Source organism: Salvelinus fontinalis, chromosome 17, assembly GCF_029448725.1.
Source record: "Salvelinus fontinalis isolate EN_2023a chromosome 17, ASM2944872v1, whole genome shotgun sequence".
Lineage (NCBI taxonomy): Eukaryota > Metazoa > Chordata > Actinopteri > Salmoniformes > Salmonidae > Salvelinus > Salvelinus fontinalis.
In genome coordinates this window covers 37747588-37773767 of record NC_074681.1, presented here as the reverse complement: position 1 = coordinate 37773767, position 26180 = coordinate 37747588, and the positions used below count along the sequence as shown (strand labels likewise).

At 42.4% G+C, this 26180-nt stretch overlaps 1 protein-coding gene across 2 annotated transcripts; it reads left to right on the top strand.

The window, feature by feature from the left end:
- The first annotated feature begins 16950 nt into the window (after positions 1-16950).
- On the top strand, positions 16951-21009 carry LOC129814295 (retinol-binding protein 1-like). 2 transcript variants are annotated; one of them, XM_055867329.1, is made up of 4 exons: positions 16951-17156; positions 17561-17739; positions 19450-19509; positions 20302-21009. In XM_055867329.1, exons 1-4 carry the CDS (start codon positions 17000-17002, stop codon positions 20350-20352), a joined length of 447 nt encoding a protein of 148 aa, XP_055723304.1. In that variant the 5' UTR covers positions 16951-16999; the 3' UTR covers positions 20353-21009. The 2 variants fall into 2 exon arrangements, with proteins under 2 accessions (XP_055723304.1, XP_055723303.1); XM_055867328.1 differs by having other exon boundaries at positions 16963-17156; positions 19408-19509.
- The last annotated feature ends 5171 nt before the right edge of the window (positions 21010-26180 follow it).

The window sequence follows — 26180 nt, the reverse complement described above, 5'->3', positions numbered from 1 at the left end:
ACTGTACTAACATGTGTCCGTCCACCTTTGATGTGTGTAAATATGTCAGTTTCATGTGAAGAACGCAGATCTCAAACAACTTGTGTTCTTTTTGCATAAAAAAAAGAAAATAACGTCTGTTCTGTATTTTTGCCACTAGTTGTCTCTATCGTGCCATAATACTACAGAACCTTTCTGCTACGTTGCCCCAAACTGGGGAAGGCAAAAAGTGTAAGTGTGTGTACACTACATGACTTTCAAAATCCTAACATTGCTGAGCCTCTCACTGTCTTTTTTTTGTCTTGCCAACGTAGTGGTGAGCACACAAAAGATGTGGCACAGACTGGGTGACACACACTACACGATTCTTAACTTGATCGTGAGGATTGTCGATACCACGCTGTGTCGCGAAAACAATGACGTGATTAGATTATCTTCAACGAGCCGTGGCTCAAAGCAGCCTCATAAACGTTTTCATTCAGACATTCACGCTTGTCATACAGAGTTGAAATGTATAGCCAACATGTTGATTTGAATAACAAGTCTAAACATTCTGGCCACCGGATTATTTACATTGACACCCCCACCCTCCATTTGTTTTTTTTACACTTCTGCTACTCGCTGTTTATTATCTATGCATAGTCATTTCACCCCTACCTACATGTACACATTACCTCGACTAAACTGTACCCCCGCATATTGACTCGGTAACAGTGAAAGCTGCCTTGACGGACACAAATAAAAAATGCTTTCTGCTACTAAGATCAGAGAAATGTAGTCTAAACTGACAACGTAGTGAAGAGCAGAAATGTCAACTGGCAAGCAAGTCGCAGCAATGAAGAATTGAGTACATGCGAGTTCACGTGAAGGGAGGGGGGAGAATTCTGACAGGGGGGAGATTTTCGGCACAACACCGGTACCCCCTGTATATGCTTACTTTAGGTTATTTGGTCAAAAAAAATTATGCTCTTTCTTGAACTGCACTGTTGGTTAAGGGCGTGTAAGTAAGCATTTCACGGTAAGGTCTACACATGTTGCATTCGGGGCATGTGTGAAATAAAGTTTGATTTGATGCGAAACAACTTCATAATTTCACTGGCTTCTGCTCTGGCGAGCTCTCATTGGCCTGATCACCGTTCTCAAAACTTTCACATCTGAGATTTCACATTACAATAGTAGTGCAGATTTTGTGCCGATAAAATCAAACATGTTTGAAAATATCGGGACGTCTGGCACATGAACCTTATGCAAACCAAACAGTACACACAGGTTGGAAAAGGTAATGATATTTTTGCTAGTAGCTTGCTATCATTGTCATTTCTGGTTGACAGTTAAAACTAGCAATGCATTTTAATGAATGTGTCATGATAGGTTATTCATAAAATAGCAGACAGCATAAGACAGAGGTTTCCAAACTAGGGGTCACGGGAGAATTTCCATATTCCTGACTCAGTTGACATGCCGTAAGTGAAATCGAACAGCTGATCTAGCTGTGGTGACAGAATGCTGCAGACAACGCATTCACAGGTCGCTACGGAGGAGTTTTGGTTTCTGATTCTCCCTCTGAATATTACTGCAGCGTTCAAAACAACTGGGAACTCGGAAATCTCTGACTTCAGTGCGTTCAAGACAACTGGGAACTTGGCAAAAAACGAGTGCCGACTGGGAAAAATTGTCTTGAACGGTCGTCCAACTTGGAAGTCCAACTCGGGAACTCGGGCCTCTTTCCTGTAGATCACTGACGTCATGATTTGACCTCGCATTTTTCAGAGTTCCCAGTTGTCTCGAAAGCACCATAATACTCATGGTACCCTTCGCCAGCTCATCTATATGAAGCTTGATTCAGTGCTCTCGTCTGCTTTAAAACCAAATATTAATCCAGGTTAGATGTGACAGCAGAGATGAGGTGTGCACTGTCGACCAGGCTCGCTGCCTTTGAGAATCTCCAGCGAGACATGCATCAAACATGGTGGTGAGATAAGATACATTATGTAAGACTAATTTCCAGTTGACTGCCCCACATTGAAAGAATGTGATGGTGAGTTGAGAAGACAATCAGAAAAAAAGTAAACATTGGCAGTTAATTACATATTTTTTTCACATGGTTGGGTTTGAGAGAATTTTCAGATATCAAAATGGGGTTGTGGGCCAAAAAGTTTAGAAACCCCTGGCATGAGACATTTGACGTGTGTATTATAGCTAGCATGCTATCAATGTCAAATCACCTGTAGCCACCTGATAAACACTGGTAACTACCATGTCTGCCAACTATGATGGACTAGGTAGCTATGTAGAAAAAAAAGACTAGCTAGATGTGGAAAATAGTTTTATTTTGGCAGTTAAATGTATGCTGTACCTATGTTGCACCCATATACAGTCACTGGTTGTACCGTCCGTCCTTGTGTAATTAAGAAGCTATGTCGCATTCCGATTCCGTACACTTCCTCAATAAACCCCAAAATCACAACTTAACTCCCATCATAGCTACCATGATTAATACCTCAACATCTGACTACAGTGGTAAACCTTCTTGATTTGAATTTAAGCCCTTTTAGTACCTATGATAGATAATCAAGTATTCAATTGATGCAGGCATTATATCTGCATTACTGGTATTATTGAATGCACTTCCCCAATCGTCACTAATCCTGTGTTTTAGTGTTCTATGGAGTTGACCATGGTTTGAGGGAATGAGCGTGTACATACAGTCTACTTATATCAACCAGAGAAACAGTACTGCACTTCAGTTAGAATAAATAATGCTCTTAGTTTCCAATGGACCCCGGACATAAGATATCAGCTGACCTATGAGAATGTAAACATGTACATAATGGCTGTACAGTATAAGCTATATGGCATGGTTACAAGAGCTTTATTTTCCCATATTGTAGAAAACACTTTTTTATTTTTTAGATACAGTAGATATAGAATTGCCCTTAATGCCATAGCCGTGTGACTGGTCTTATCTCTTTCTGGGGCAACAAGGAAGAGAATATCACAATGTCAGGGAGTGGGGAGGATCAAGACTCTCATCAACCAATCATTTCCTTCCTTTCAGGTCAGTTCCAGGTGGTGGGTGGGATTGTGTCTACGGTGAGAGACGGTTATGGCAAGCAGGGCTTGGTATTGGCCAAGCACCACATCGGCAGGGCGAGGCTGGCACTGCAGAGCTCATACTGGGTCAGCTGCCCTACTGGACAGAGACGGTGTTCACAATGAGTTGTGGAGCCACACATTTTCTCAGTTTCAACCTTTAAACTAATTGATTAAAGTAACTAGTACACATCCCCAAAATGGCTTCTCTCTGAAAAAAAACGTTTTGAGAAGTTTTTATTATGAAAATTTTTGAGGCGAAAGTGACAAACCACACTTGTTGTCTCTGCCTCTCCATTGGTATTATCTGCCTCTGACCCTGGTTCCTCTCTCGGTTTCTTCCTAGGTTCCTGCCTTTCTATGGAGTTCTTCCCAGCCACCGTACCTTGACATCTGCATTGCTGGCTGTTTGGGGTTTTAGGCAGGGTTTCTGTATAAGCACTTTGTGACACCTGCTGATGTAAAAAGGGCTCTATAAATACATTTGATTGATTGATTTATTACAGTTTGGATGAGCAGTGTACTACTACAGTACACTCAGAAATGTATATGATTTGAGATTTTTAAAGGATCCGCATTGCTTTGCGATGTAACTGGGCATATGCACCAGTTAGCCGCTGACTGTAATCCCTTCATAACTTTGTCTGGAAGTCTTTTTGTTCAAAATAACGCAAATGTCACGTCTACTCCCGCTCCCCGTCTCCGGTGCTCAACTTCGCCGGTTTACTAATCACTGGCGCTGACAACCATCATTACGCGCACCTGCGCCTCATTATGAGACTCACCTGGACTCCATTACTTCACTGATTACCTCCCATATATCTGTCACTCCCTTAGGTTCATTCCCCAGGTAGTATTGACTATGTGTTTCATGTACAGACACAACGCTTGGTTTGTATCGTGCTGTGTTCATTGTAATATTAAACTCACCACCTGCTTCTCGACTCCCAGCGTCTCCGTTACAGAAAACTGGATTCAGAGCTTTTACGTACGGTCTGATAGGTCAGGATTCTACCTCAAACACTAGTGGCGGCAGGTATCCTAGCGTTTAGAGCGTTGGGCCAGTAACTGTAACTGAAATCCCCGAGCTAACTAGGTGAGAATCTGTCAATGTGCCCTTGAGTAAGGCATGATAGCGTCTGCTAAATAACTTAAATGTAAAGTTGTTAAAAATTGTCCTCACCCCAACCAAACTATGCTGGTCAGGTTTGATTTCTGAGCGCTCTGGACTATTGTTCAAGGGGTTTACTTAAGAAATCCTTCAATACAGCTCCACTCTATACATGAAATATCATGTAAACATTTCAAATCCCCTTTGGCGTAGACAAAGTAGAACATCTCAGCATGCAGAGGCTTGATTTTATTCTGCCAGTCATAGCATCATCCTCCTTTTCAGTCAGACAGACCCCCGTCTACACCGGACATTTAAAATAACTTTTATAATCCGATCACAAATGATTTAAACAATCTCCTTAAGGACTTTCATCCACACCCTGTATTAAAATGTGTCCCACCATGATGTCACATCATGCCTCAACTGTCCATGTTGTGAGTGATGATTTCCCACTGCTCTAATTTTGACCGTTTCATCTATTACACAAGGCATCCATCTACCTGTCCACCGGCTGAGGGGGACAATCAAATCCGATCACAATACGTTTTAGGTGCGTCTGTCTATGCTGCTCCTGGCTGTTAACATAACATTTTACTGAATGTGGACAACGTCTAATCACATTTGAATACCAGGTGTACACTGGTCCGAAGCCTTGGTTTCTCTCCATGTTGTGCTCTACAGCCCCCCCATCCTTCAGCTCTCCATTAGCCGTTAGCTCTCCGTATAATCTCTTCTTCCCGCTCTGCAATAGAAAAACAATAGAGCTCCCTGGGTAGAAATCCCCTCTTCTGCTGCTCCTTGACAACTGTCCATAGTGCTAGAAACCAGCCCAGATTTAAGTCTGAGATGCCAGAGGTTCTAGGGATATTGCGCCAACATGGGTCCACGCCAGTTCTGGGTCTTTACTGGGGTCAGCTCTGGGTCCCTCGCTGCTGGCTGTGTTTTTTTTGCTATTGTGACTTGACACTGAGATTAAGTAGATGTGGGACACTTGCGTTTGGCGCGGCTGATCAACGAGTTGAAGCTATGCATACAGAAAGTTACCTCGCCTTTACATGCGTGGGACGTTAAAATCTCCCACAATGGCAGTCACTGGGGATTTGATCTAGAAGTCAAACAAATGGACCAGCACATGATTACACATAAACATGACATACATTTAGTTAAATGTAAACAACCGCACGTCCCTCTGTATTTATTTGGACAGTGATAAAATTTGTACATTTTACTCTCTACTGCAGCATTTTGGATTTGAGATCAAATATTTCATATGAGGCGACAGTACAGAATGGCACCTTTTATTTAAGGGTATTGTCGTATCTGTTTTACCGTTGAGAAATGAAAACACTTCATTTGTATTGTAATGTGAAGAAGTAGTCAAAAGTTGAGTATTTGGTCCCATATTCCTAGCACGTAATGGCTACATCAAGCTTGTGACTACAAAGTTGTTGGATGCATTTGCAGTTGTGTTTTGGTTGTGTTTTTAAGCCCAATAGGAACGGAATAGTGAATAATCTATTGTGCCATTTTGGAGTCACTTTAATTGAAAGTAAGAATATAATATGTTTCTGAACACTTCAACATTATTGTGGATTTCACCATTATTACGGATAATCCTGAATTATTCCTGAATAAGAATGAGTGAGAAAGTTAGAGAAACAAAGATCATACCCTTAAAACAGGCTAACCTCTCACCATTACCAATAACAGGGGAGGTTAGCATCTTTAGGGGGTATGATACTTATGCCTGTGTAACTTTATCACTCAGCATTATCCATGATTCATTCATTAATATCCATAATCATGGTAGCATCCACATTAATGTAGAAGTGTTCAGAAACATATTCTATTCTTATTTACAATAAAAGTGACTCCAAAATGATACATGATCTACCATTCATTTCTGTTGGGCACAACATATAATCTGAAACACAACCAAAACGAACTGCAAATGCATCCAACAAGTTTGTAGAGTCCAAAGCTTGACATAGGCCAGGGATGGGCAACTTTGATAGGGGTGGGGGCCACAAAAAAAATCATCTTTGTGGCCCCCCTCTTTACAGTGTAGATAATTGTTTTACATTTTAGAGTAAATTTTGTGCAAATCTAGACAATTTGCCATGGGGTGTAGAGCAAATGTTGCAGTTTTTAAAGCAAGTTTGCTGCAATTCTACTCCTTTTGTCATGGGGTGGAGAAAAGATTTTAAAATTTTCTAACAGATTTTATGCAATTCTACTCATTTTGCCATGGGGCGGTGTAACGGTTTTCTAGCTCTTCCTCCTCCTCGGACGAGGAGAGGAGAGAGGGATCGGAAGACCAATGTGCAGCGAGGTATGATGACATGATGATTTATTGAACAAGACAAAGACGAAACGAAATACACTTGATAAATTAACAAAATAACAAAACGACGTAGACAGACCTGAACGACGAACTCACATGAAACACGAAGAACGCATGAACAGGGAAACTGACTACATAAAAGAACGAACATACAAACAAACCGAAAACAGTCCTGTGTGGCGCAACGACATACACAGACACAGGAGACAACCACCCACAACAAACAGTGTGAAAACACCTACCTTAATATGACTCTCAATCAGAGGAAATGAAAACCACCTGCCTCTAATTGAGAGCCATATCAGGTCACCCTTTAAACCAACATAGAAACAGAAAACATAGACTGCCCACCCAAACTCATGTCCTGACCAACTAACACATACAAAAACTAACAGAAAACAGGTCAGGAACGTGACAGGCGGAAAGGAAAATGAGCTGTTTTACAGCTCCTTTTCTGCAATTCTACACATTTTGCCATAGGGTGGGGAGAAATGTTGGCAGTTTTTAATACGATATCTGTCACGCCCTGACCATAGTTTGCTTTGTGTGTTTCTATGTTTTGCTTGGTCAGGGTGTGATGTGAGTGGGCATTCTATGTTGTATGTCTAGTTTGTCTTTTTCTATGTGTTTGGCCTGATATGGTTCTCAATCAGAGGTCGTTGTCTCTGATTGGGAGCCATATTTAAGTAGCCTGTTTTGTCATTGTGGGTTGTGGGTGATTGTGTTCCTGTGTCTGTGTCGTCACCATACGGGACTTTTTCGTTTTCGGTCGTTCACTTTGTTGTTTTTGTTCAGTGTTCTATTTCTTTATTAAAATATGGACACTTACCACGCTGCGCATTGGTCCTCCGATCCTTCCTACTATTCCTCCTCAGAAGAGGAGGAAGACGAGCGTTGCAGAATCACCCACCACCAAAGGACCAAGCAGCGTGGTAACGGGCAGCAGCAGCAGCGGCCGAAATCTCAAGACTCCTGGACATGGGAGATTATGAACGGAGAAGGACCCTGGGCTCAGGCTGGAGAATATCGGCATCCCAAAGCAGAGCTGGAGGCAGCGAAAGCTGAGCGGCGGTGGTATGAGGAGGCAGCGCGGTTGGAAGCCCGAGAGGCAGCCCCAAAAATGTATTGTGTGGCTAAATCAGGTAGGAGACCTGAGCCAACTCCCCGTGCTTACCGTGGAGTGAGGTGGACCGGGCAGGCACCGTGTTATGCCGTGAGGCGCACGGTGTCCCCGGTACGCAGGCATAGCCCGGTGCGGTACATAGTAGCGCCTCGTATCGGCCAGGCTAGAGTGGGCATCGAGCCAGATGCGATGAAGCCTGCTCAGTGCATCTGGTCTCCAGTACGTCTCCTCGGTCCGTGTTATATGGCACCAGCCCCACGCACTGTGTCTCCCGTGGGTCTGCACAGCCCAGTGCGTCATGTGCCTGCACCCCGGAAGTGCCGGGCTAAAATCAACATCCAGCCAGGACGGGTTGTGTAGGTCCTTAGTTCGAGACCTCCAGTGTGTCTCCACGGACCGGTCTATCCTGTGCCTCGTCCAAGGACCAGGCTTCTAGTAGATCTCTCCAGCCTGGTGAGTACTGTGCCTGTGTTAAAACCCAAGTCTCCTGTGTGTCCCTCCAGTCTGGACGCTCCAGAGTGTTCCGTCTGTCCTGAGCCGCCTGAGCGTCCCGTCTATCCTGAGCCGCCTGAGCGTCCCGTCTGTCCTGAGCCGCCTGAGCGTCCCGTCGGTCCTGAGCCGCCTGAGCGTCCCGTCTGTCCTGAGTCGCCTGAGCGTCCCGTCTGTCCTGATTCGCCTGAGCGTCCCGTCTGTCCTGAGTCGCCTGAGCGTCCCGTCTGTCCTGAGTCGCCTGAGCGTCCCGTCTGTCCTGAGTCGCCTGAGCGTCCCGTCTGTCCTGAGTCGCCTGAGCGTCCCGTCTGTCCTGAGTCGCCTGAGCGTCCCGTCTGTCCTGAGTCGCCTGAGCGTCCCGTCTGTCCTGAGTCGCCTGAGCGTTCCGTCTGTCCTGAGCCGCCTGAGCGTCCCGTCTGTCCTGAGCCGCCTGAGCGTCCCGTCTGTCCTGAGCCGCCTGAGCCGCCCGTCTGTCCTGAGCCGCCCGTCTGTCCTGAGCCGCCCGTCTGTCCTGAGCCACCTGAGCCGCCCGTCTGTCCTGAGCCGCCTGAGCCGCCCTTCAGTCAGGAGCCGCCTGAGCCGCCCTTCAGTCAGGAGCCGCCTGAGCCGCCCTTCAGTCAGGAGCCGCCTGAGCCGCCCTTCAGTCAGGAGCCGCCTGAGCCGCCCTTCAGTTAGGAGCCGCCTGAGCCGCCCTTCAGTCAGGAGCCGCCTGAGCCGCCCTTCAGTCAGGAGCCGCCTGAGCCGCCCTTCAGTCAGGAGCCGCCTGAGCCGCCCTTCAGTCAGGAGCCGCCTGAGCCGCCCTTCAGTCAGGAGCCGCCTGAGCCGCCCTTCAGTCAGGAGCCGCCTGAGCCGCCCTTCAGTCAGGAGCCGCCTGAGCCGCCCTTCAGTCAGGAGCCGCCTGAGCCGCCTTTCAGTCCGGAGCCACCTTTCAGTCCGGAGCCGCCCTTCAGTCAGGAGCCGCCTGAGCCGCCCTTCAGTCAGGAGCCGCCTGAGCCGCCTTTTAGTCCGGAGCCGCCTTTCAGTCCGGAGCCGCCTTTCAGTCCGGAGCCGCCCTTCAGTCCGGAGCCGCCCTTCAGTCCGGGGCCGCCCCTCCGTCCGGAGCTGCCCCTCAGTCCGGAGGCGCTCCTCAGTCCAGTGGGGCCCTTTATTAGGGTCCCCAGTCCAAGGTCGGCGGCGAGGGTCGCCGCTCCAAAGAGGCCACTGAAGCGGGCTATGACTATGGTGGAGTGGGGTCCACGTCCCGCGCCAGAGCCGCCACCGCGGACAGATGCCCACCCAGACCCTCCCCTATAGGTTTTGCGGCTGGAGTCCGCACCTTTGGGGGGGGGGGTACTGTCACGCCCTGACCATAGTTTGCTTTGTACGTTTCTATGTTTTGTTTGGTCAGGGTGTGATGTGAGTGGGCATTCTATGTTGTATGTCTAGTTTGTCTGTTTCTATGTGTTTGGCCTGATATGGTTCTCAATCAGAGGCAGGTGTCAGTCGTTGTCTCTGATTGGGAGCCATATTTAGGTAGGCTGTTTTGTCATTGTGGGTGATTGTGTTCCTGTGTCTGTGTTGTCACCATACGGGGCTTTTTCGTTCACTTTGTTGTTTTTGTTCAGTGTTCTATTTCTTTATTAAAATATGGACACTTACCACACTGCGCATTGGTCCTCCGATCCTTCCTACTAATCCTCCTCAGAAGAGGAGGAAGACGAGCGTTACAATATCTGATTGAGACTGACTAACAGAATGAATGGGGGCCCCTCAGCCGGTAGTTCGATCATGATAACAAGTTTAGATTGCTGGCCGCTACACTGACTTACCAATGTAAATAATGTTAGCTGACATGGGCTAATTGACTGACTATCAGTGACTGACATAAGAGAAACTGATGCACAACCAAATTTTAAAATTGCACCTTGTGTAGTATTCTGCTATTCTACCTAGCAACAATAAGACAGACTGCTAGTTGCCCATCCCCAATGTAGTCATTGCATGCTAGGAATATGTGATAAAATACTAAACTTTTGACTACTTTAATACTTAAGACACCTTCAAATGGGGGGACTAGATACATAGTGCTTTAATTTCTAAACGGTAAAAGAGATACGTATGAAAATACCCTAAAATAAAAGGTGAAATTCTGCACTGGTACCTAATACTTAAACATTTGCTGGAGTATATGCCAAGAGCTAAATTAAAAGTTTTAGCTTCACTGTCCAAATAATTGCGTAAGGGAGCGTATGTGCACCCATGCGAATGTAAACACGCACACACACACACACACACACACACACACACACAAATGCACACACAGCCAAAGTGCTGATTCCACTTGTGATGCATTATATAACTCTCTCCTTGTCCCCCTGCTCTGACAAATCTTGTTGTGCAAGTTGTCGACGCTCTAAGCAGTGTTTGCACAACAAGGGAGCAGATTAAACCCATGATGTGGCCACATTGGAGCAGGGCTGTAGGAACCTGTGATATTACGTAACCCAACCCCTACAGAGATCTTCTGAAACATCTGTAAGAGGCTTTGCTCTCAACAGTAGATTCCTTCATTGGTTTTCTTTGCGTTTGTCATGTTAGTTTCTCCCTTTACTTTGGTCTGCAATTATTATTATCAGTGTTATTACTTTTATATCTTTCCTCTCTCTGCATTGTTGGGAAAGACCCGTAAGTACCTATTTCACTGTTAGTCTACACCGGTCGTTTACGAAGCATGTGACTAATACAATTTAATTTGGATTTGAGGTACCATTATGGTCGGATACTTAAGCAGTACCAAGAGAGCATAAGGAGGGACAGTGGTCCCACCACTAACTGCCACCCCCCCCACAATTAAGACCCTCCTTTACATTGCACTCTCTAGCTCAGTCCCATTCCAGCCCCTAGCCCCTTCTCCTTTATATGTTCAAAGATCTAAAAGGATTGGATTGGTCAGTGGTCTGCAACGTGTGGCTCTAGATCCGCATGAGGCTCTTTACCTGCCCCTTTGTGGTTCCAATGGCAATTCTATAATGAGTATTTTTAAGTAATCAACTATACAAGTAGTTGAATTAACAAATCAAATTTGCTATACTCACACTTAAACAACTGCATGAGAAGTATTTTACAACAATTTAAATTGGCCTTCCTTTCAACACAATTTATTTTATGCGAAATGGACTAAAATGGAACTGGGCCTCTCTCTTGGCATCAACTGAGCTGCAACCATCTTCCATTAGTTATAAGCCTCTAAATTGGTACCGGCCTCCTTTCCTCGCTGTTTAATTGCCTAGTTTGAATCTTATTTAGGTTGAAATATGTATAGGGTCTGTTTTTTTATATTCTGAAGCCAACTAAGTTATCCTTTATTCCCCCTTACGCATGCTTCACTATGGAAGCAGCTTTATGGGAGCAGCTTGCTCATTACAGCTAATGATTCTTTTTTTTGGGGGGGGGGGGGGTTGCATTAAAGTTTCAGTATTGTCCAGGGAAGATACAAGTGTAAATTGAGCCAAACACACTAATAGACACACACCATTCCTATCCAAGTCTGGTGGATATCTGTCAGAAAGAACTCTTATCATAAATTCCTTTGGGGAGACATTATCCACACTGAACAAAAATAACATAAAAGCAACAATTTCAAAGATTTTACTGAGTTACAGTTTATATAAGGAAATCAGTCAATTGAAAAAATTAATTATCAAATTGTATTGGTCACATACACATGGTTAGCAGCTGTTATTGTGAGTGTAGCAAAATGCTTGTGCTTCTAGTTCCGACAGTGCAGCAATATCTTACATGTGATCTAACAATTCCACAACAACTACCTAATACACACAAATTTAAGTAAAATTAGCCCCTAATCTATGGATGTCACATGACTGGGAATACAGATATGCAACTGGTGGTTACAGATACTTGTGGGGTAGGGACGAGGATCAGAAAACCAGTCGGTATCTGGTGTGATCACCATTTGCCTCATGCAGCGCAACAACTCCTTCACATAGAGTTGATCAGCCTGTGGAATGTTGTCCCACTCCTCTTCAGTGGCTGTGCGAAGATGCTGGATATTGGCAGGAACTGGAACACGCTGTCGTACACGTCGACCCAGAGCATCACAAACATGCTCAAATGGTGACATGTCTGGTGAGTATACAGGCCATGAAAGAACTGGGACATTTTCAGCGTCCAGGAATTGTGTACAGATCCTTGCGACACGGGGCCATGCATTATCATGCTGAAACATGAGGTGATGGCGGCAGATGAATGGCACAACAATGGGCCTCAGGATCTCGTCACGGTATCTCTGTGCATTCAAATTGCCATCGATAAAATGCAATTCTGTTCATTGTCTGTAGCTTATGCCTGCCCATAACATAACCCCACCGCCACCATGGGGCATTCTGTTCACAAGGTTGACATCAGCAAACCGCTCGCCAACAGGACGCCATACACGGTCTGCCATCTTCCTGGTACAGTTGAAACCAGGATTCATCCTTGAAGAGCACACTTCTCCAGCATGCCAGTGGTCATTGCAGGTGAGCATTTACCCACTGAAGTCGGTTCCAACGCCAAACTGCAGTCAGGTCAAGACCCTGTTGAAGATGACGAGCACACAGATGAGCTTCCCTGAGCCGTTTTCTGAAAGTTTGTGGCTGGTGACAGACAATCTCGCAGGTGAAGTACCCGGATGTGGAGGTCCTGGGCTGGCGTGGTTACACGTGGTCGGTCTGCGGTTGAGGCCGGTTGGACGTTTACCTAAATTACCTAAAACGGCGTCGGAGGCAGCTTATGGTAAAGAAATTAACATTAAATTCTCTGGCAACAGCTCTGGTAGACATTCCTGCAGTCAGCATGCCAATTACACACTCCCTCAAAACTTAAGACATCCGTGGCATTGTGTTGTATGACAAAAGTGCACCTATTAGTGGTCGTTTATTGTCCACAGCACAAGGTGCACCTGTGTACCTATGATCATGCTGTTTAATCAGCTTCTTGATATGCCACACCTGTCAGGTGGGTGGATTATCTTGGCAAAAAAATATATTTAAAATGGTTGACTTCAGGCTGTAACACAACAAAATGTGGAATGAGTCAAGGGGTATGAATACCTTCTGAAGGTGATGTAGAACCATGTCAAAATGGAGTCTGAGCTCTAGAAGTTTAGGTAGTCATGAGTAGCTTTTGGTCTTAGTTGGAACTACATATACCACACATGGAATTGAGCACTCTTTCCATGAATACAGGTTGCCATGGTTTATCTGCACAAATTACTCCAAATCCCCAGTCCTGTCACTTTTAAAACAAGCTGTTAAACAAAAAAGCGTAATGGATTTTCACAGTCCCATATACTGTAGTGTGCCTGTGCCTGTGCTTATGGTACCTTATATAGACAGGTGTGTTACTTTTCAAATCATGCCCAAACAATTGAATTGGCCACAGGTGGACTCCAATCAAGTTGTTGTGACATCTCAAGGATGCACCTGAGCACAGTTTGGAGCGTCACCCAGCATCATAACCATGTCATAAAATGTCATAACAGCTGACATAACTTGTCATAACCTGTTATAATATAGCCATAACACTGTCATAACACATATATTTAGACCTGTTGTGAATATTGCATTATTTTATGACTGCGATGTCGATGACAACCTATGGCTAAATGCTCAAGACAGGCTTGATGCAAACTATTGCCTGCTAAACTTTTGTTTCTTTCATTTGTTTCATTTGATTACAGTTCATCATTGTTGTAATTATAACTGAACAAGACATGTATTTTTTGCATCAAAGATTGTGAAAAATGTCTTCAAGGATCACACCTTTGATCACACATGGGATATAAATGATGGAAATGGGATTTTCAGTCAATTTTTGATGGATAGTGCAAATGTATTGCCTAATGTTAGAGCAGTGTAATGTACTACAATGTACAGAACTGTAGCATATTACATTCAAAGGGCAATTTAGAAAAATGTATCTTGCATTTTTTGCTATTGGATGAACTGGCTGTTAAAACAACTCAATTGAGAAGATATCATTATGTAGTGTTTTTGTGATTAAATCAATGTTCTCATGATATTTCACAGTAAATGTATATTTTGGATCAATGATTGTGTGGTGAAATATGTCTCCAAAATGAATGTACAACAAAAGGTTTTGAATATAAGACTGGCTGCGTTACTAGTGTTACTACTAGTTTTGTACTAAGAGTTTTGAAAATTCACCACATATTTGTGAAAATAGCACCAAAGCCATTGGGGGGGGGGGGGGGGGGGGGGTTAGTCAGCAGGATACAGGTTTTGTATTTCTATTCTTCCTCTCGATGCAAGCAGCAGGTGCTTGTTGCATACCACATTGAGCTCTTCATTGAGTAGGCCTAGCCATTCTATACTCCTCTATCGGATGTCACACTGGGTGACTCAGAGCTTTTCTCTCAGGATTTCAGTAATCCCGACAGTCCCCTGCAACAACGAGAGGTATTTTCTCAATTAAAAGAATGCCAAGCGAAATGTCTCTGTGTTACCAATCCACTTGGCATGTGTTACTAAAATAGTGGCTGCCATGGTCAGCTCAAAAGACGGCTATAATCGAATTAGCTAAATTACTTCATTACAAATGATGTGCCAGACCAGTCGTATATGGTCGCCTTCAAGAACATTGTGCTAAACAGAGCCGCGGAGGTTATGCGCATTGCGCTGCATTTTTTAAATGTGTTTTCAATAGTTATGTGGTTTGAATAAGATAGTAGCCTATCTTTTTTTGTCATACCATGAAAACATGTATCATAAAATGACACTGAAAATGTTGTTTTTCATCCAAACTAGGCCGAATTGATAAAAGAAATCCTCTTAACCTACTCCTAGCTGATCTTATTAAGCACTTTTAAATATATAGCACATGCCTTAATGCAGAGGAAAGTGAGGTAAATTTAGCCATTTTTTACATTCAGCATAGCTCGGTCAAGGGAATATGGGGTGTTTCTCAAAATACATACTACTGTGCTGCGAACTACGGAAATTGGAGCACGGGAGGGTCAAAGAATGAGTCCAAATCAAAGTATGCGAAACGGAGCACGGAGGGCACTTCTCGAATGTGTACTCCGTTTGCCTTTTCAACTATCTGATTAGCTACATTATTTTGCTTCACATATAGCTAGCTGAAGGTTATAAAGTAAAACGGTTGGTTTGTGTATATCTTGTTTCATCTCTTTCCATTGTTGTCCTGTCTGGAAGACGGTTCGGGGAATGGGTAAATCCATAGTACGTCAATGGGGCTATCACGAATAATTGGTACTATAGCTACCAGCAAAAAATGTACCTTGCTTAACATTAGTTTAAGGTCATTTTGCCTGTTTTACTAGCTGGCTGGCTAGATAATTATGTTAGATTATTACAATTCACATATCTAGCTGATAATTATGAAGTAAAACGTTTTCTTTGTGCATATCTTGTTTTGTCTTGTTGCCATTGTCCTGGCTGGAAGAAGGTTCGGTGGAAGCGTGAGGTAATACAGTACGTGGGTCCGAGTGCTTCTCAAACGTATTGCTTTATGCATTCTCCACACTCTCGTCCTCACAAGAACGTACTCAAGAGAACGTGGTCAGAGAACGCACTCGGAGCATGAAAGTGCGGAGCACGGCAGTATGCATATTAAGAAACACCCATGCAGTTATTTCTAACAAAGATATCAACATATATTTGAAGATGTTGAGTATCCCTGTAAATAATCATGTCAACCGTACGGTTTTGAAAACATAGTTTGTCCAAAAGAAGTGTCTCTTGGTATAACTTAAATTGAGCATAGGGACAGGGTAAATTAAGCCACCTACAAATTTCTGTACTGAATTAAATATTACCACATTTTAAAAAAACAACACTTTAAATCCCGAATAAAAAACATGAGCTGGCGCACACCCAGAGAAAAGTATTTTATGTAGAGGGGCTGACTAACGACGAATAAACTACAAGCTATAAAAAGAAGACACAGTAATGCCGAAACGTTGGTGATTTACCCAATAAATTACTAGGAGTTTATATGTAGAGTGTGACTCATTATTTTTTATTTTGATAGCTTATATATTTATTTCCCAAACACAATTCATCACAATCGCTTTATTGTCTTGTAATCATGTTAAGCATATTTGAACACAGGCTTAACATTAACATCTAACAAACAAGTTGTACTTTTAAAACACTTTTAACATTTGCCAGGCCCCGTTGTTACCTTATGTTCCAGGGATAATGCCTTGCATCATTCCTAGGAAGAAAACACTTACATTTGTTCAACTTGCCATTGGCTCAATTTACTCCAAGGATAAAAATTTTACTATATTACCCCACACAGCTACATGGCTGCACTTTCATGCTAGGGTTAGGACCTCATATTGAAGCTTATAGAGACCCCAACTGATGCACATAACCATCTTTAAATTAACTACTTTGGTTTAGATGCAAGCATCATGAAACCTCTAACACAATAAATGAATTGGTGTTGGTGATAAAATACGTTTTTTGGACCTAATATGCTTACCACTTTTTCCATGTAGTTTCTTCCTTCAAGGACTCCATGAAATGATGACCTATTCATAAATATTTGGTCAAATGATACATTTTGTGTATTGTTTCAAAGGTGGTTCAATTTACCCCTATGGCTCAATTTACCCACCTGTCCCATATGTATAATCTCGTCCCCAGCCTTTTCTCTTGAGTCTAGGCTGGGACTAATTGATGTATGGCTCGTTCCAAATGCGCAGTTTGCGCGGATCAGCGGTGGTGGGAGGGGGGAGTTTCCAATTCTTGTAAAAAAAAAAAAAAGAAGCCATTAAGTAATCGGATTAAAGGGGTTCTGGTTCAAATAGGAGGCCTGGACAGCAGTCATGCATTCCGTCGCAAGTAAACAGCGATATCGGATCTCTTTTGCCCATTTCACTGGAAGTAAGGATACTAGAAACACAGCCAATATGCCAGTTGATCTGAATGGGTATTGGAAAATGATCTCAAATGACAACTTCGAGGAGTACTTAAAGGCCCTCGGTGAGTTGTTACAGCATTTTTTGGGGGATGATTAGTTTAAGGGGGACTCCAAACTTCAGTCAAATGGATGATGCGCAAGGATACTGCTGCTCCATACGTCGAGTTCCGTTGCATCAGGACCACTGCGCCCTGCGGTCAATATTGAGCTCTAGGCATTAATATATCTATCTACGTTATCTAAAATAATGGTTTTGAAAGTGCTGCATATTTACAAAGTATCCCAAAAAATAGCAAGATTCCTGGTATTAGATCCAGTTATGGCCTATACAGAAACAGAGGTTATGAAAGTGATGTTAGGCTATAGATGACTGTAGCCTTCCTGCTCCTCAGTGTTAATCTCTCTCTCTCTCTCTCTCTCTCTCTCTCTCTCTCTCTCTTTCCGTTTTTGGAGACCCATCACACAGATGTTAATGTTGCCATTAGGAAAATTGCCACCTTATTGAAGCCCGACAAAGACATCAGTCATGATGGCGACCACGTGGTCATCAAGACTCTCAGTACCTTTAAGAACTACAACATGGATTTCCATGTTGGCAAGGAGTTTGAGGAGGATCTGTCAGGGGTGGATGACAGAAAATGCATGGTGAGTTGACAAAAACATTTCCATCACACATTCAGTTGTTTTTTAAAAGGCTACCAAAACGTATTTCTGGAGACTAGAGATATGGAACAAAGATTCATTTTGATGTTTCAGTAGTGGTTTGTCATATTCCCTCTAGCGTGAGATCCCAAAGGGCAATCCTTATGTGTGCTCATCAATATTTGATTAAGGTACCACTGCGAACACAAGGGGCCTTGAGTTGAGACTAAGGGGGAAGCAGTAGATTGCTGCATTAGAGAAGACACTGGTGTCCTTGAAAACATATAAGGGCTTTTCACACTACTGAGCCGAACAGAGCAGAGCCAAACCTAGCTGCACTGAGCTGGCCTAGTTGGGCATCCACCGAGGTTGCTGGAACTGCTGAAAAGGACAATGTGAAAACGAAATATCCAAGCTATCACAGTACAATTTGGCTCTGCCCTGTAGTGTGAATCGGGCAATAGAGGACAGGGTGAGAAGGTTAGTCAGGAGATCTGAGAAAACTTGTATGATACAATTTTTCTTCTGATAAGATTATTTTTTTCCTGGGACCTGATTAGGATCTGCATATTTTTCTCCCCCCAAAAAAGAACAGCCCTTGTAAGCCTGTAGGCTGATTTCTTTCCAAGCCCATAAACCATTACCTTGTGGGCGGCTGCAAGTACCATCAGGGAATGAAAGTCCGTTATTGGCCACTGGGCCAACTATATTCTGTATTGTTGTAACTTCCCATTTGTGAGACCTTGCTATACCTATAACTTTACCACACCTTTATGACTATTTATACAGTTGAATCCTAACTTGTTTATGTCATGAAAGAGCTGGTGTGTATAATATATGGGAATTATTGAATATATACTGTATAGTCATTATTACTTAAAGGAAAACTGGACCCAAAAACTATATTTTGGTATTTGTTTCATTAGTCCATTGTTGACATAGTCCCAAAATGTTTTCAAGATATGTAACTTTCAAAATACAGAAATCATACACTGATGCATTTTGCATGATGCAAAACATAGCATAATATGATGCAAAATGCATCATAATGGAGAGGATTTCTGTTTTTTGAAAGTTACATATCTCGAAAACTTTTTGTGACTATGTCAACAATGGACTAATTAAACAAATACCAAAATATAGTTTTCCTTTAACACTAGGAGAAAACTAATTTGTTGGTATGAATATGTACTGGCATTAGGTCGTGTGTTGAAGATGCTGATGGGTAGAGTAGTTCATCTCTTATCTTACCTCATTTGCACTCACTGTATATAGACTTTTTGTTTTCTTTTGTTCTACTGTATTATTGACTGTATGTTTTGTTTATTCCATGTGTAACTGTGTTGTTGTATGTGTCGAATTGCTATGATTTATCTTGGCCAGATCGCAGTTGCAAATGAGAACTTGTTCTCAATTAAAGGTGAAATAAAAATAAATAAAAATAAAATTGGATTACTCTCTGTAGAGTAGCTGGTGACTTCAACAACATGGGAGGAAGATCTCATTCAAGTCCTCTAGCATATTGTTTTCTCCATCATAAACTGAACAAATTAGAACACTATTTTGCTTTGCTGAGAAAAGAAAAGTGTGTGTGTGTTTGCATGCGTCTGTCTGTAAGTCTGTAAGGTGTTATATATTCCTGCACACTACTGTGTGTGTGTGTGTGTGTAGACCACTATCTCATGGGAGGGAGACAATCTGGTGTGTGTGCAGAAGGGAGAGAAAGAAGGAAGAGGCTGGACCCATTGGGTGGAGGGGGATGAGCTTCATCTGGTAAGAGAACACATTCATTCATGGCATTTGAATGCAAGTCTTCTTCCTCAGTTCCTGATTTCACGTTTTGTCACAACAGATCTCAGATCAGATGAACATGTAAAACAATAAATAGCAGAGATAAAAAAAATTTATTCAAAGCTTTTGTGAAAATATAGCTGGTTTCTGGCTTTGGTAACCTCACAAACAAGATTTTAACTAAGTGTGGACCACCAGGGCAAATACTCCATGACAAAATTCCTACACTTTGTGGATAGAATTGGAGTTTAGGGACCCTCAATAAAATAGTATCTTTGTAGTGCACCTCTAGTGTACCCATACATAAACATTAGTAAATCTACTGACCTCGACAATGACTACCGTATGACCACTTTCATTACCTTGTCATTACGGATTTTCATTGCTATGATTATTGTCATCAAAGCTGAGTAAAAGGCAACTGACTGCCAAATAATTTAGTCAAAGTGATTCTAACAGATGTTCGCAATTAGTAGCCATGAAATTATTCATTAGCAGAGTGGCTCCCTGGAGTCACTAAGCCCAGGAACACTGAACAGCAGCTGCCTCTGCTGGTTAAAAGTATAACTGCAAGTACATGTGATTTGCCTGTGGTTTTTTCCATAGACGAGATTGATTACTGTGAACATTTTTGACATCTTCACAGCTGTTTACCTCAATTAATGATGATAGGGGGGTATAAAAAAACTAATAATGAATTAATCAATGGGATTTATTAAAAATCCTGTTTAATCACTCGATGGAACATCATTTTACCTTCTGTTCACTCTGCAGGAGCTGAGAGCTTGTGGAGTTGTGTGCAAGCAGGTCTTCAAGAAAACCTAAACCAGCACTGGAATCACAGAATGGCGCCCCCTACCTGAGAGCTCAATAGAGACACAGACACAAACCAACCCTGTGACAAAGAACCTTCTAATACACTCATCCCTCCATCCACCCACCCACCCACCCACCCACCCACCCATCCATCCAACCATCCATCCTTCCTTCCATCAATCCTTTCACATTTCATTCCATCATTCAAACTATCCACGACAGGGGTGATGTATCTGTCGATCACTTGTACTGTAACTCTGTCACAGGGTGAGAGCTCCTTTGATTGACATGTTATAAGTGTGTGGATACATTAACACTGTAGTACGTATAGTAGGCTTTGTGATTAGTGCCTCAATCTCTAATGGTGCCCTGAGTTTACAACTGGGGGTGAACTTGACCAGTAGGAAGGAGGGATTCAGTAGAGGGAAAAAGAAAATGAGGGTGAGAGAGGTAAAAGAATGAAAATTAAATGGAGAGGCAGCAGAAGATGTGAGAGATAGCTACCGGGCCGTGCAGCTGAGTCATCATCGCCGTCTTAGTAGAAACCTTTACAAGTACTAACGTGTTCAGGAAATAACAGCAGACTTTGTCTGTGTTTTTCCTCAATTCATTTGGGAGTGTCCCCTTGATAGGAAAAAAACACTCAATAAATGAATCTCAACAATGTGGTCTGTCTGTGAGAGTTTTTGTCTTTAAAAGTGAGAAAGCAAACAGAAATGCTTGTCTCACATGTGTTTCTTTCACCAATGTAAAGTCAACTAATATTTGGGCCATGAGAGAAGCAGCAAAATTCATTCAAACACAATATTTTTTAAATATAAAAAAATCTGTAAGTAAAAGAATACAAATAAATATAAAAAATATGCTGTGATCATGTAACCAGGAAAAAAATAAAATACAATAAATAATTGATTTACAATTTGTGACGACCCTCCCACTCTGTCTGCCGAATTCTTTCTCTTTGCTCTTGTTTTCCTTAATAGAATGTCGGTGGGCGGAGCTGGGAGGGTCATCAGTGAAATGGGACACACCTGGGCTCGTGTGTCCCGGGATAAATGCACCTCTTCCCCATTCATTCAGGAGACTTTCTCCGTGCAGACACTAGTAGATTTTTTTTGTGGCCGTTTTGTTTGTTTACTTTGGCACCTTTCAACACCCCTCATTATCACATTTTATGCACACTCACTTATATTACTGCCTACACACACACCATTGTTAATTGTATTTAGTTCAGTTAATAAATATATTTTGTTATTCCTTATCTCCGTGTTTTCTAACTTTTTATGGACTTCGAGCAGGTTCGTGTCTGGGATCATGAGGTTGCTTCCTAGACATTTTGACATATAGCACTATGTTGCATTATGAAAGAATAATACTAGTATGTGTTTGGGGGGGAAATGTGGAGTTAATGTTTGAGAACTCTGTAGGTGCATTGTAACTTTTGTTACAGCTTTTGAGTTGTAATGTTTGGTAGGGTCAGTGTTGGTTGCTGCGGTGGATAGTTTGTGTGCTGCATTGGAGAGTACATTGGTTAGTTTCCAGGCTGGAAACTCTTGCTCTACTCGCTTTTGGGACATTGGTCTGAGGTGAGTACAATTGGCTGTGTACCTCAGTGGGAGATTTGGGTAGGGTAGTGACACTTGCTATCTGGAGCTATAGCGTTTTCTTTTTTCCCTGTTAGGCTTAGTGACTTGTTTCACTTTGGAATATGTTGGGCATGGTTACTTCTGTGGTGTCTGCACTGAGCAGTTGTCTCAGGAGCACATCCGTGGCTTGGGGGAATCTGCCAGCATGCTGTTGTTTTTCACTTCAAATCCGCACGAAGACTAGGGTTGAGTTATTGTAGGTTTTGGGGAAGCTCCAAATATATATATCTCATCTCTCTTGTGGTTCCCAGTGTGATTGTCATTTCTCTGGTGGTCTGGTGTACTCAGCAGAGGGGAAGAGCAAGAATTTGTTTATTTACTTGTGACTATGGTGTCTTGCGTAGAAAAGTTCATTCACTTTTCTATCAGAGGAACTGTTAGAATTATGTACTAAAGAACAGCTGTGGAAGGTCTCAACACTACAAGGTTCAAATTAGTGATAAACTTCTAAAAATTCTGTTAGGTTGATATTGAAAGCCACTCTGATGGAGAGGTGTTCTTGAAATTAGCAATGGGGCAGCCTCTGCTGAGGACTCGGTCTCCCTGTTTCGTTACAATGGCTGCTCCATCTGTTAGCCTTAATCTTCTTTTTGATCAGCAGAAATAACTGGTGCTGTTACAGCTGGAGCATGATCGTGTAAAGTATGAAAAATAACTGGTATTTAAACAGGATTTGGAGCGTGCTAAAATCAAACTGCAACAAGAGCGATTAGAGTTGGTTAGGGAAGGAAAGCTCTCGAGTTTGCTCTGGGAAGGTGACCCAGATTTACCTAGGGGTCGCTCCTCTTTCGATCATGCCTCGGACACATTTGATATTGTTGGGAACTTACGGTTGTTGACAAAATTTAATGAGGACCCTGAGACGTTCTTTTTCTTGGAGCTTGTTGCTGACACGCTCTCTCGTGCACCCTGTTCCTGAATGTCCACGTGACTGACCTGTTATGTTTGGTATTGTCCTGTTCTATCGCTCCTGTTTGTTCCCTTCTGGTCTTTTGTCTTAAATGCTGCTTCCTGTGTGTAAAGGTTGCTGAGGTCTGGGAAGGACGAGGTTGGCTGGGGCAAGTGGAAGTGTGACCATGTACCCCCAGTATCAATTTGGGATGCAGGTTGGGTCAAATTTGTTTGACTGGTATGGTGTTCCTTGATCCCTGGTTTTATGGGGGCCCTCCTCCCACTGCCGAATTTGTTCTCTTTGCTCTTGTTTTCCTTACTAGGTGGGCGGAGCCAGGAGGGTCGTCATTGAAATGCGACACACCTGGACTGGGTGTGTGCTGGGATTTATACACCTCTTCCCCATTCAGCGAGGAGACTCTCTCTGTGCAGACACTGGCATTTTTGTGGCTGTTTTATTTTGGCACCTTTCAACACACCTTATTATCACATCTATGCACACAACCACTCACTTACGCTACTGACTACAGACACACACCATTGTTAATTGTATTTACTTGAGTTAATAAATATATTTTGTTATTCCTTATCTCCACGTTGTGACTCAAGGGACAACTACATTATTTACCATTTATTTCTATTGGGCAAAAAAATTATCTGCAAAACAAACAGCAAATTCATCCAAGTTCGACAGCCACAAGATTGATGTATTCATCGCGTACTAGTGTAAAGAACGTCACGCTCAGTGATGTCAACATAGCAATTATGTTGCTAGGTTTAGCAACTTTTCAGACTACCCTGGCAACTTTTTTTTTTTTTCAAACAGCACCTAGCAACAAATTTAGCTACTTTTAAAAATTGATTTGGAACTTTTAGCAACTTTTGAAGTGACTCAAACGCTAAAATGCACGCATTTTCCCTCAATGACACAAACGATTTGCTGTCAGTCACAAAACACGTGCCTGGCTGCAAAGGTGCATTGTGAGTGACGTCAGCAGCAGGCGCTCAGCTCGTGCCCAGGCAGCAGTAGGCAAGCAGCAATTTCAGTAAATTGCAAATCATTGTTGGCTGCAGCAGTAGTACGGGTTCGACGAGCCAAACCCAATGAATATAGTTGGTCACGAATGTTTGATCCTGAACAGAATTTACAGCATCGATCAACGTGTCTCAATCAAAATTGTACAGAAAAGAGGGAGTTAGTACCTGAACAAATGTGAAATCATATTTTTTGCCGAGATGGCCAGTGAATTTGAGTAACGTTATTGTTTATTTTACGTAATGATGTCCCAACGTCATTTAGCAACAAATCACCCTGCCTCTAGCAATTTACCCTGACAATTAGTTGGCAACACTGGTCACGCTGCTTGCTGAGTACCACTTCATCCCGATTCAGCCCATAACTGGCACGAACAAGGGACCTCTGCCTTACTAGCGCACGTGATCGCCCTCCCTCGAGCGTTTTAGCCGATTGCACCACCTCAAAAGCTAGCTAATGAGAAGATGCAAGTGGGGCACTTCAGGATTAGGAGTACATTTCACACATCCCCTTTTGCTACAAATTTACTCAGTCAAGAGCGTGCAAAGCTGTCATCAAGGTGACAGAATCTCAAATATAAAATATATTTTGATTTAATACTTTTTTGGTTACATGATTTCATGTCTTATTTCAGTTTTGATGTCCTCACTATTATTCTGTAATGTAGAAAATATTAAAAATAAAGAAACCCTTGAATGAATGAGTAGGTGTCCAAACTTTTGATTTAAAAATAATCCCCATCAAAATCAGCCAGTTAATGTTATTTAGATTGACACACAGTAACGTTAATAGACTCTTGAGAAGTTGTCCAATAGCAGTCATTTGGGCTATTATCCTCATCACAAACTGCGAAAGTGGTTGACTCGTTATCGATAGTGCTTTTTAACCGTGGTTCCGAGCCCACCTCTTATCGTGCTTTTATGTTGAGGATTCAAAACGCATGTTTATTATAACGCATAAACTCTAAAACATTATAGGCCTGCATGTAAGTGTTACCTACATAAGAATATACTAATGACAGCCAAGTGTCTTCCTCATTGTATTTTCAATCTGCAATACTGCCATCTGCAGGATGATAACGGGAACGCAAACCATTTCTTCTGTTCACTTTGGATCATCCTCCTTGAGTGAAATAACACAGTATGTGACGAATGATTATAAAAAATCTATATAAAAGGTTTTACACATCCATGTAATATAGCCTATGCAATATGATTATTAGGCAATAGAAGTGTGTGTCCAAGGCTGAAATTCAATTCCTTTCTCATTTCAAGCTGTTGGCAGTAGACTACGTCCCTTTTCAACACACTAACACAATACACTACATGTAAATCAACATTTCATAGGCGGGAAAAACTTAACCCTTGCCACAGTCTGTGACAATTACATTAACTAGGCACTTTACACAGAAAGCAATTTGACCGGTCAGTCAAATACACGTGATAACCCAACTGGTGGTCCGCTGTCCGAATTTTTCCCGCAGGTTATTTTATTTGTCCCCAAGTTTTCTGAGCACAAACAAAATTACGTTATTTTATTTTAATTTTATGGTTGGACATTAAAAAAAACACTGTAAAAACACCAGCATATCAGCTCCAAGTGAGTTTTTAAATCTGTTCCAAACTATTCCCACGCATAATAAAGAGATGTGATCATATATAAATGTAAGCAAGGTTTGAAATTATATTTGAGTCAAACATATCCTTTTGAGCTTCTTGCTGTTAATTTTCCGTCTACAATTTTTTTGTAATTATGTTCTGGCCCCCTTACTATCCTCTCAAGAAGAAAATCGACCTGTGGCTGAATCTAGTTGATGATCCCTGGTCTAGTTGCTTTGATGATCAGAAAGTGCTGTGTGACAGGTATGTTAATTAAGGACTACATCTACAATTTTAATTGGCTGCAAAAATTGTGCCAATATGTAATCACTTCATCTGATGGGACCAGCTACAATTTACAGTACGTGCAAGTAAATCAAACATTTTAATTGGCTGATACGCATTTTGTGCATGAGAACCTGTTTAACTTTAAATGCTTGTTTATGTTCGCAAGTACGGCCCCCTTCAGTTTTCTATTAGCAGATCCTGGATTTGCACATTTTGAACTTTCTCAACCTGCATGCTCAAAGTTAAATAGTCTTTTGAGCAGAATAAATACAAGACACCAACAATAATAATCTAACTTTTTAACTGTGCAGTCTCAGTCGATGAGTCTCATTCTGCCTATCTGTCTGTCGATCTATCTCGCTCTGTGTGTGTGTGTGT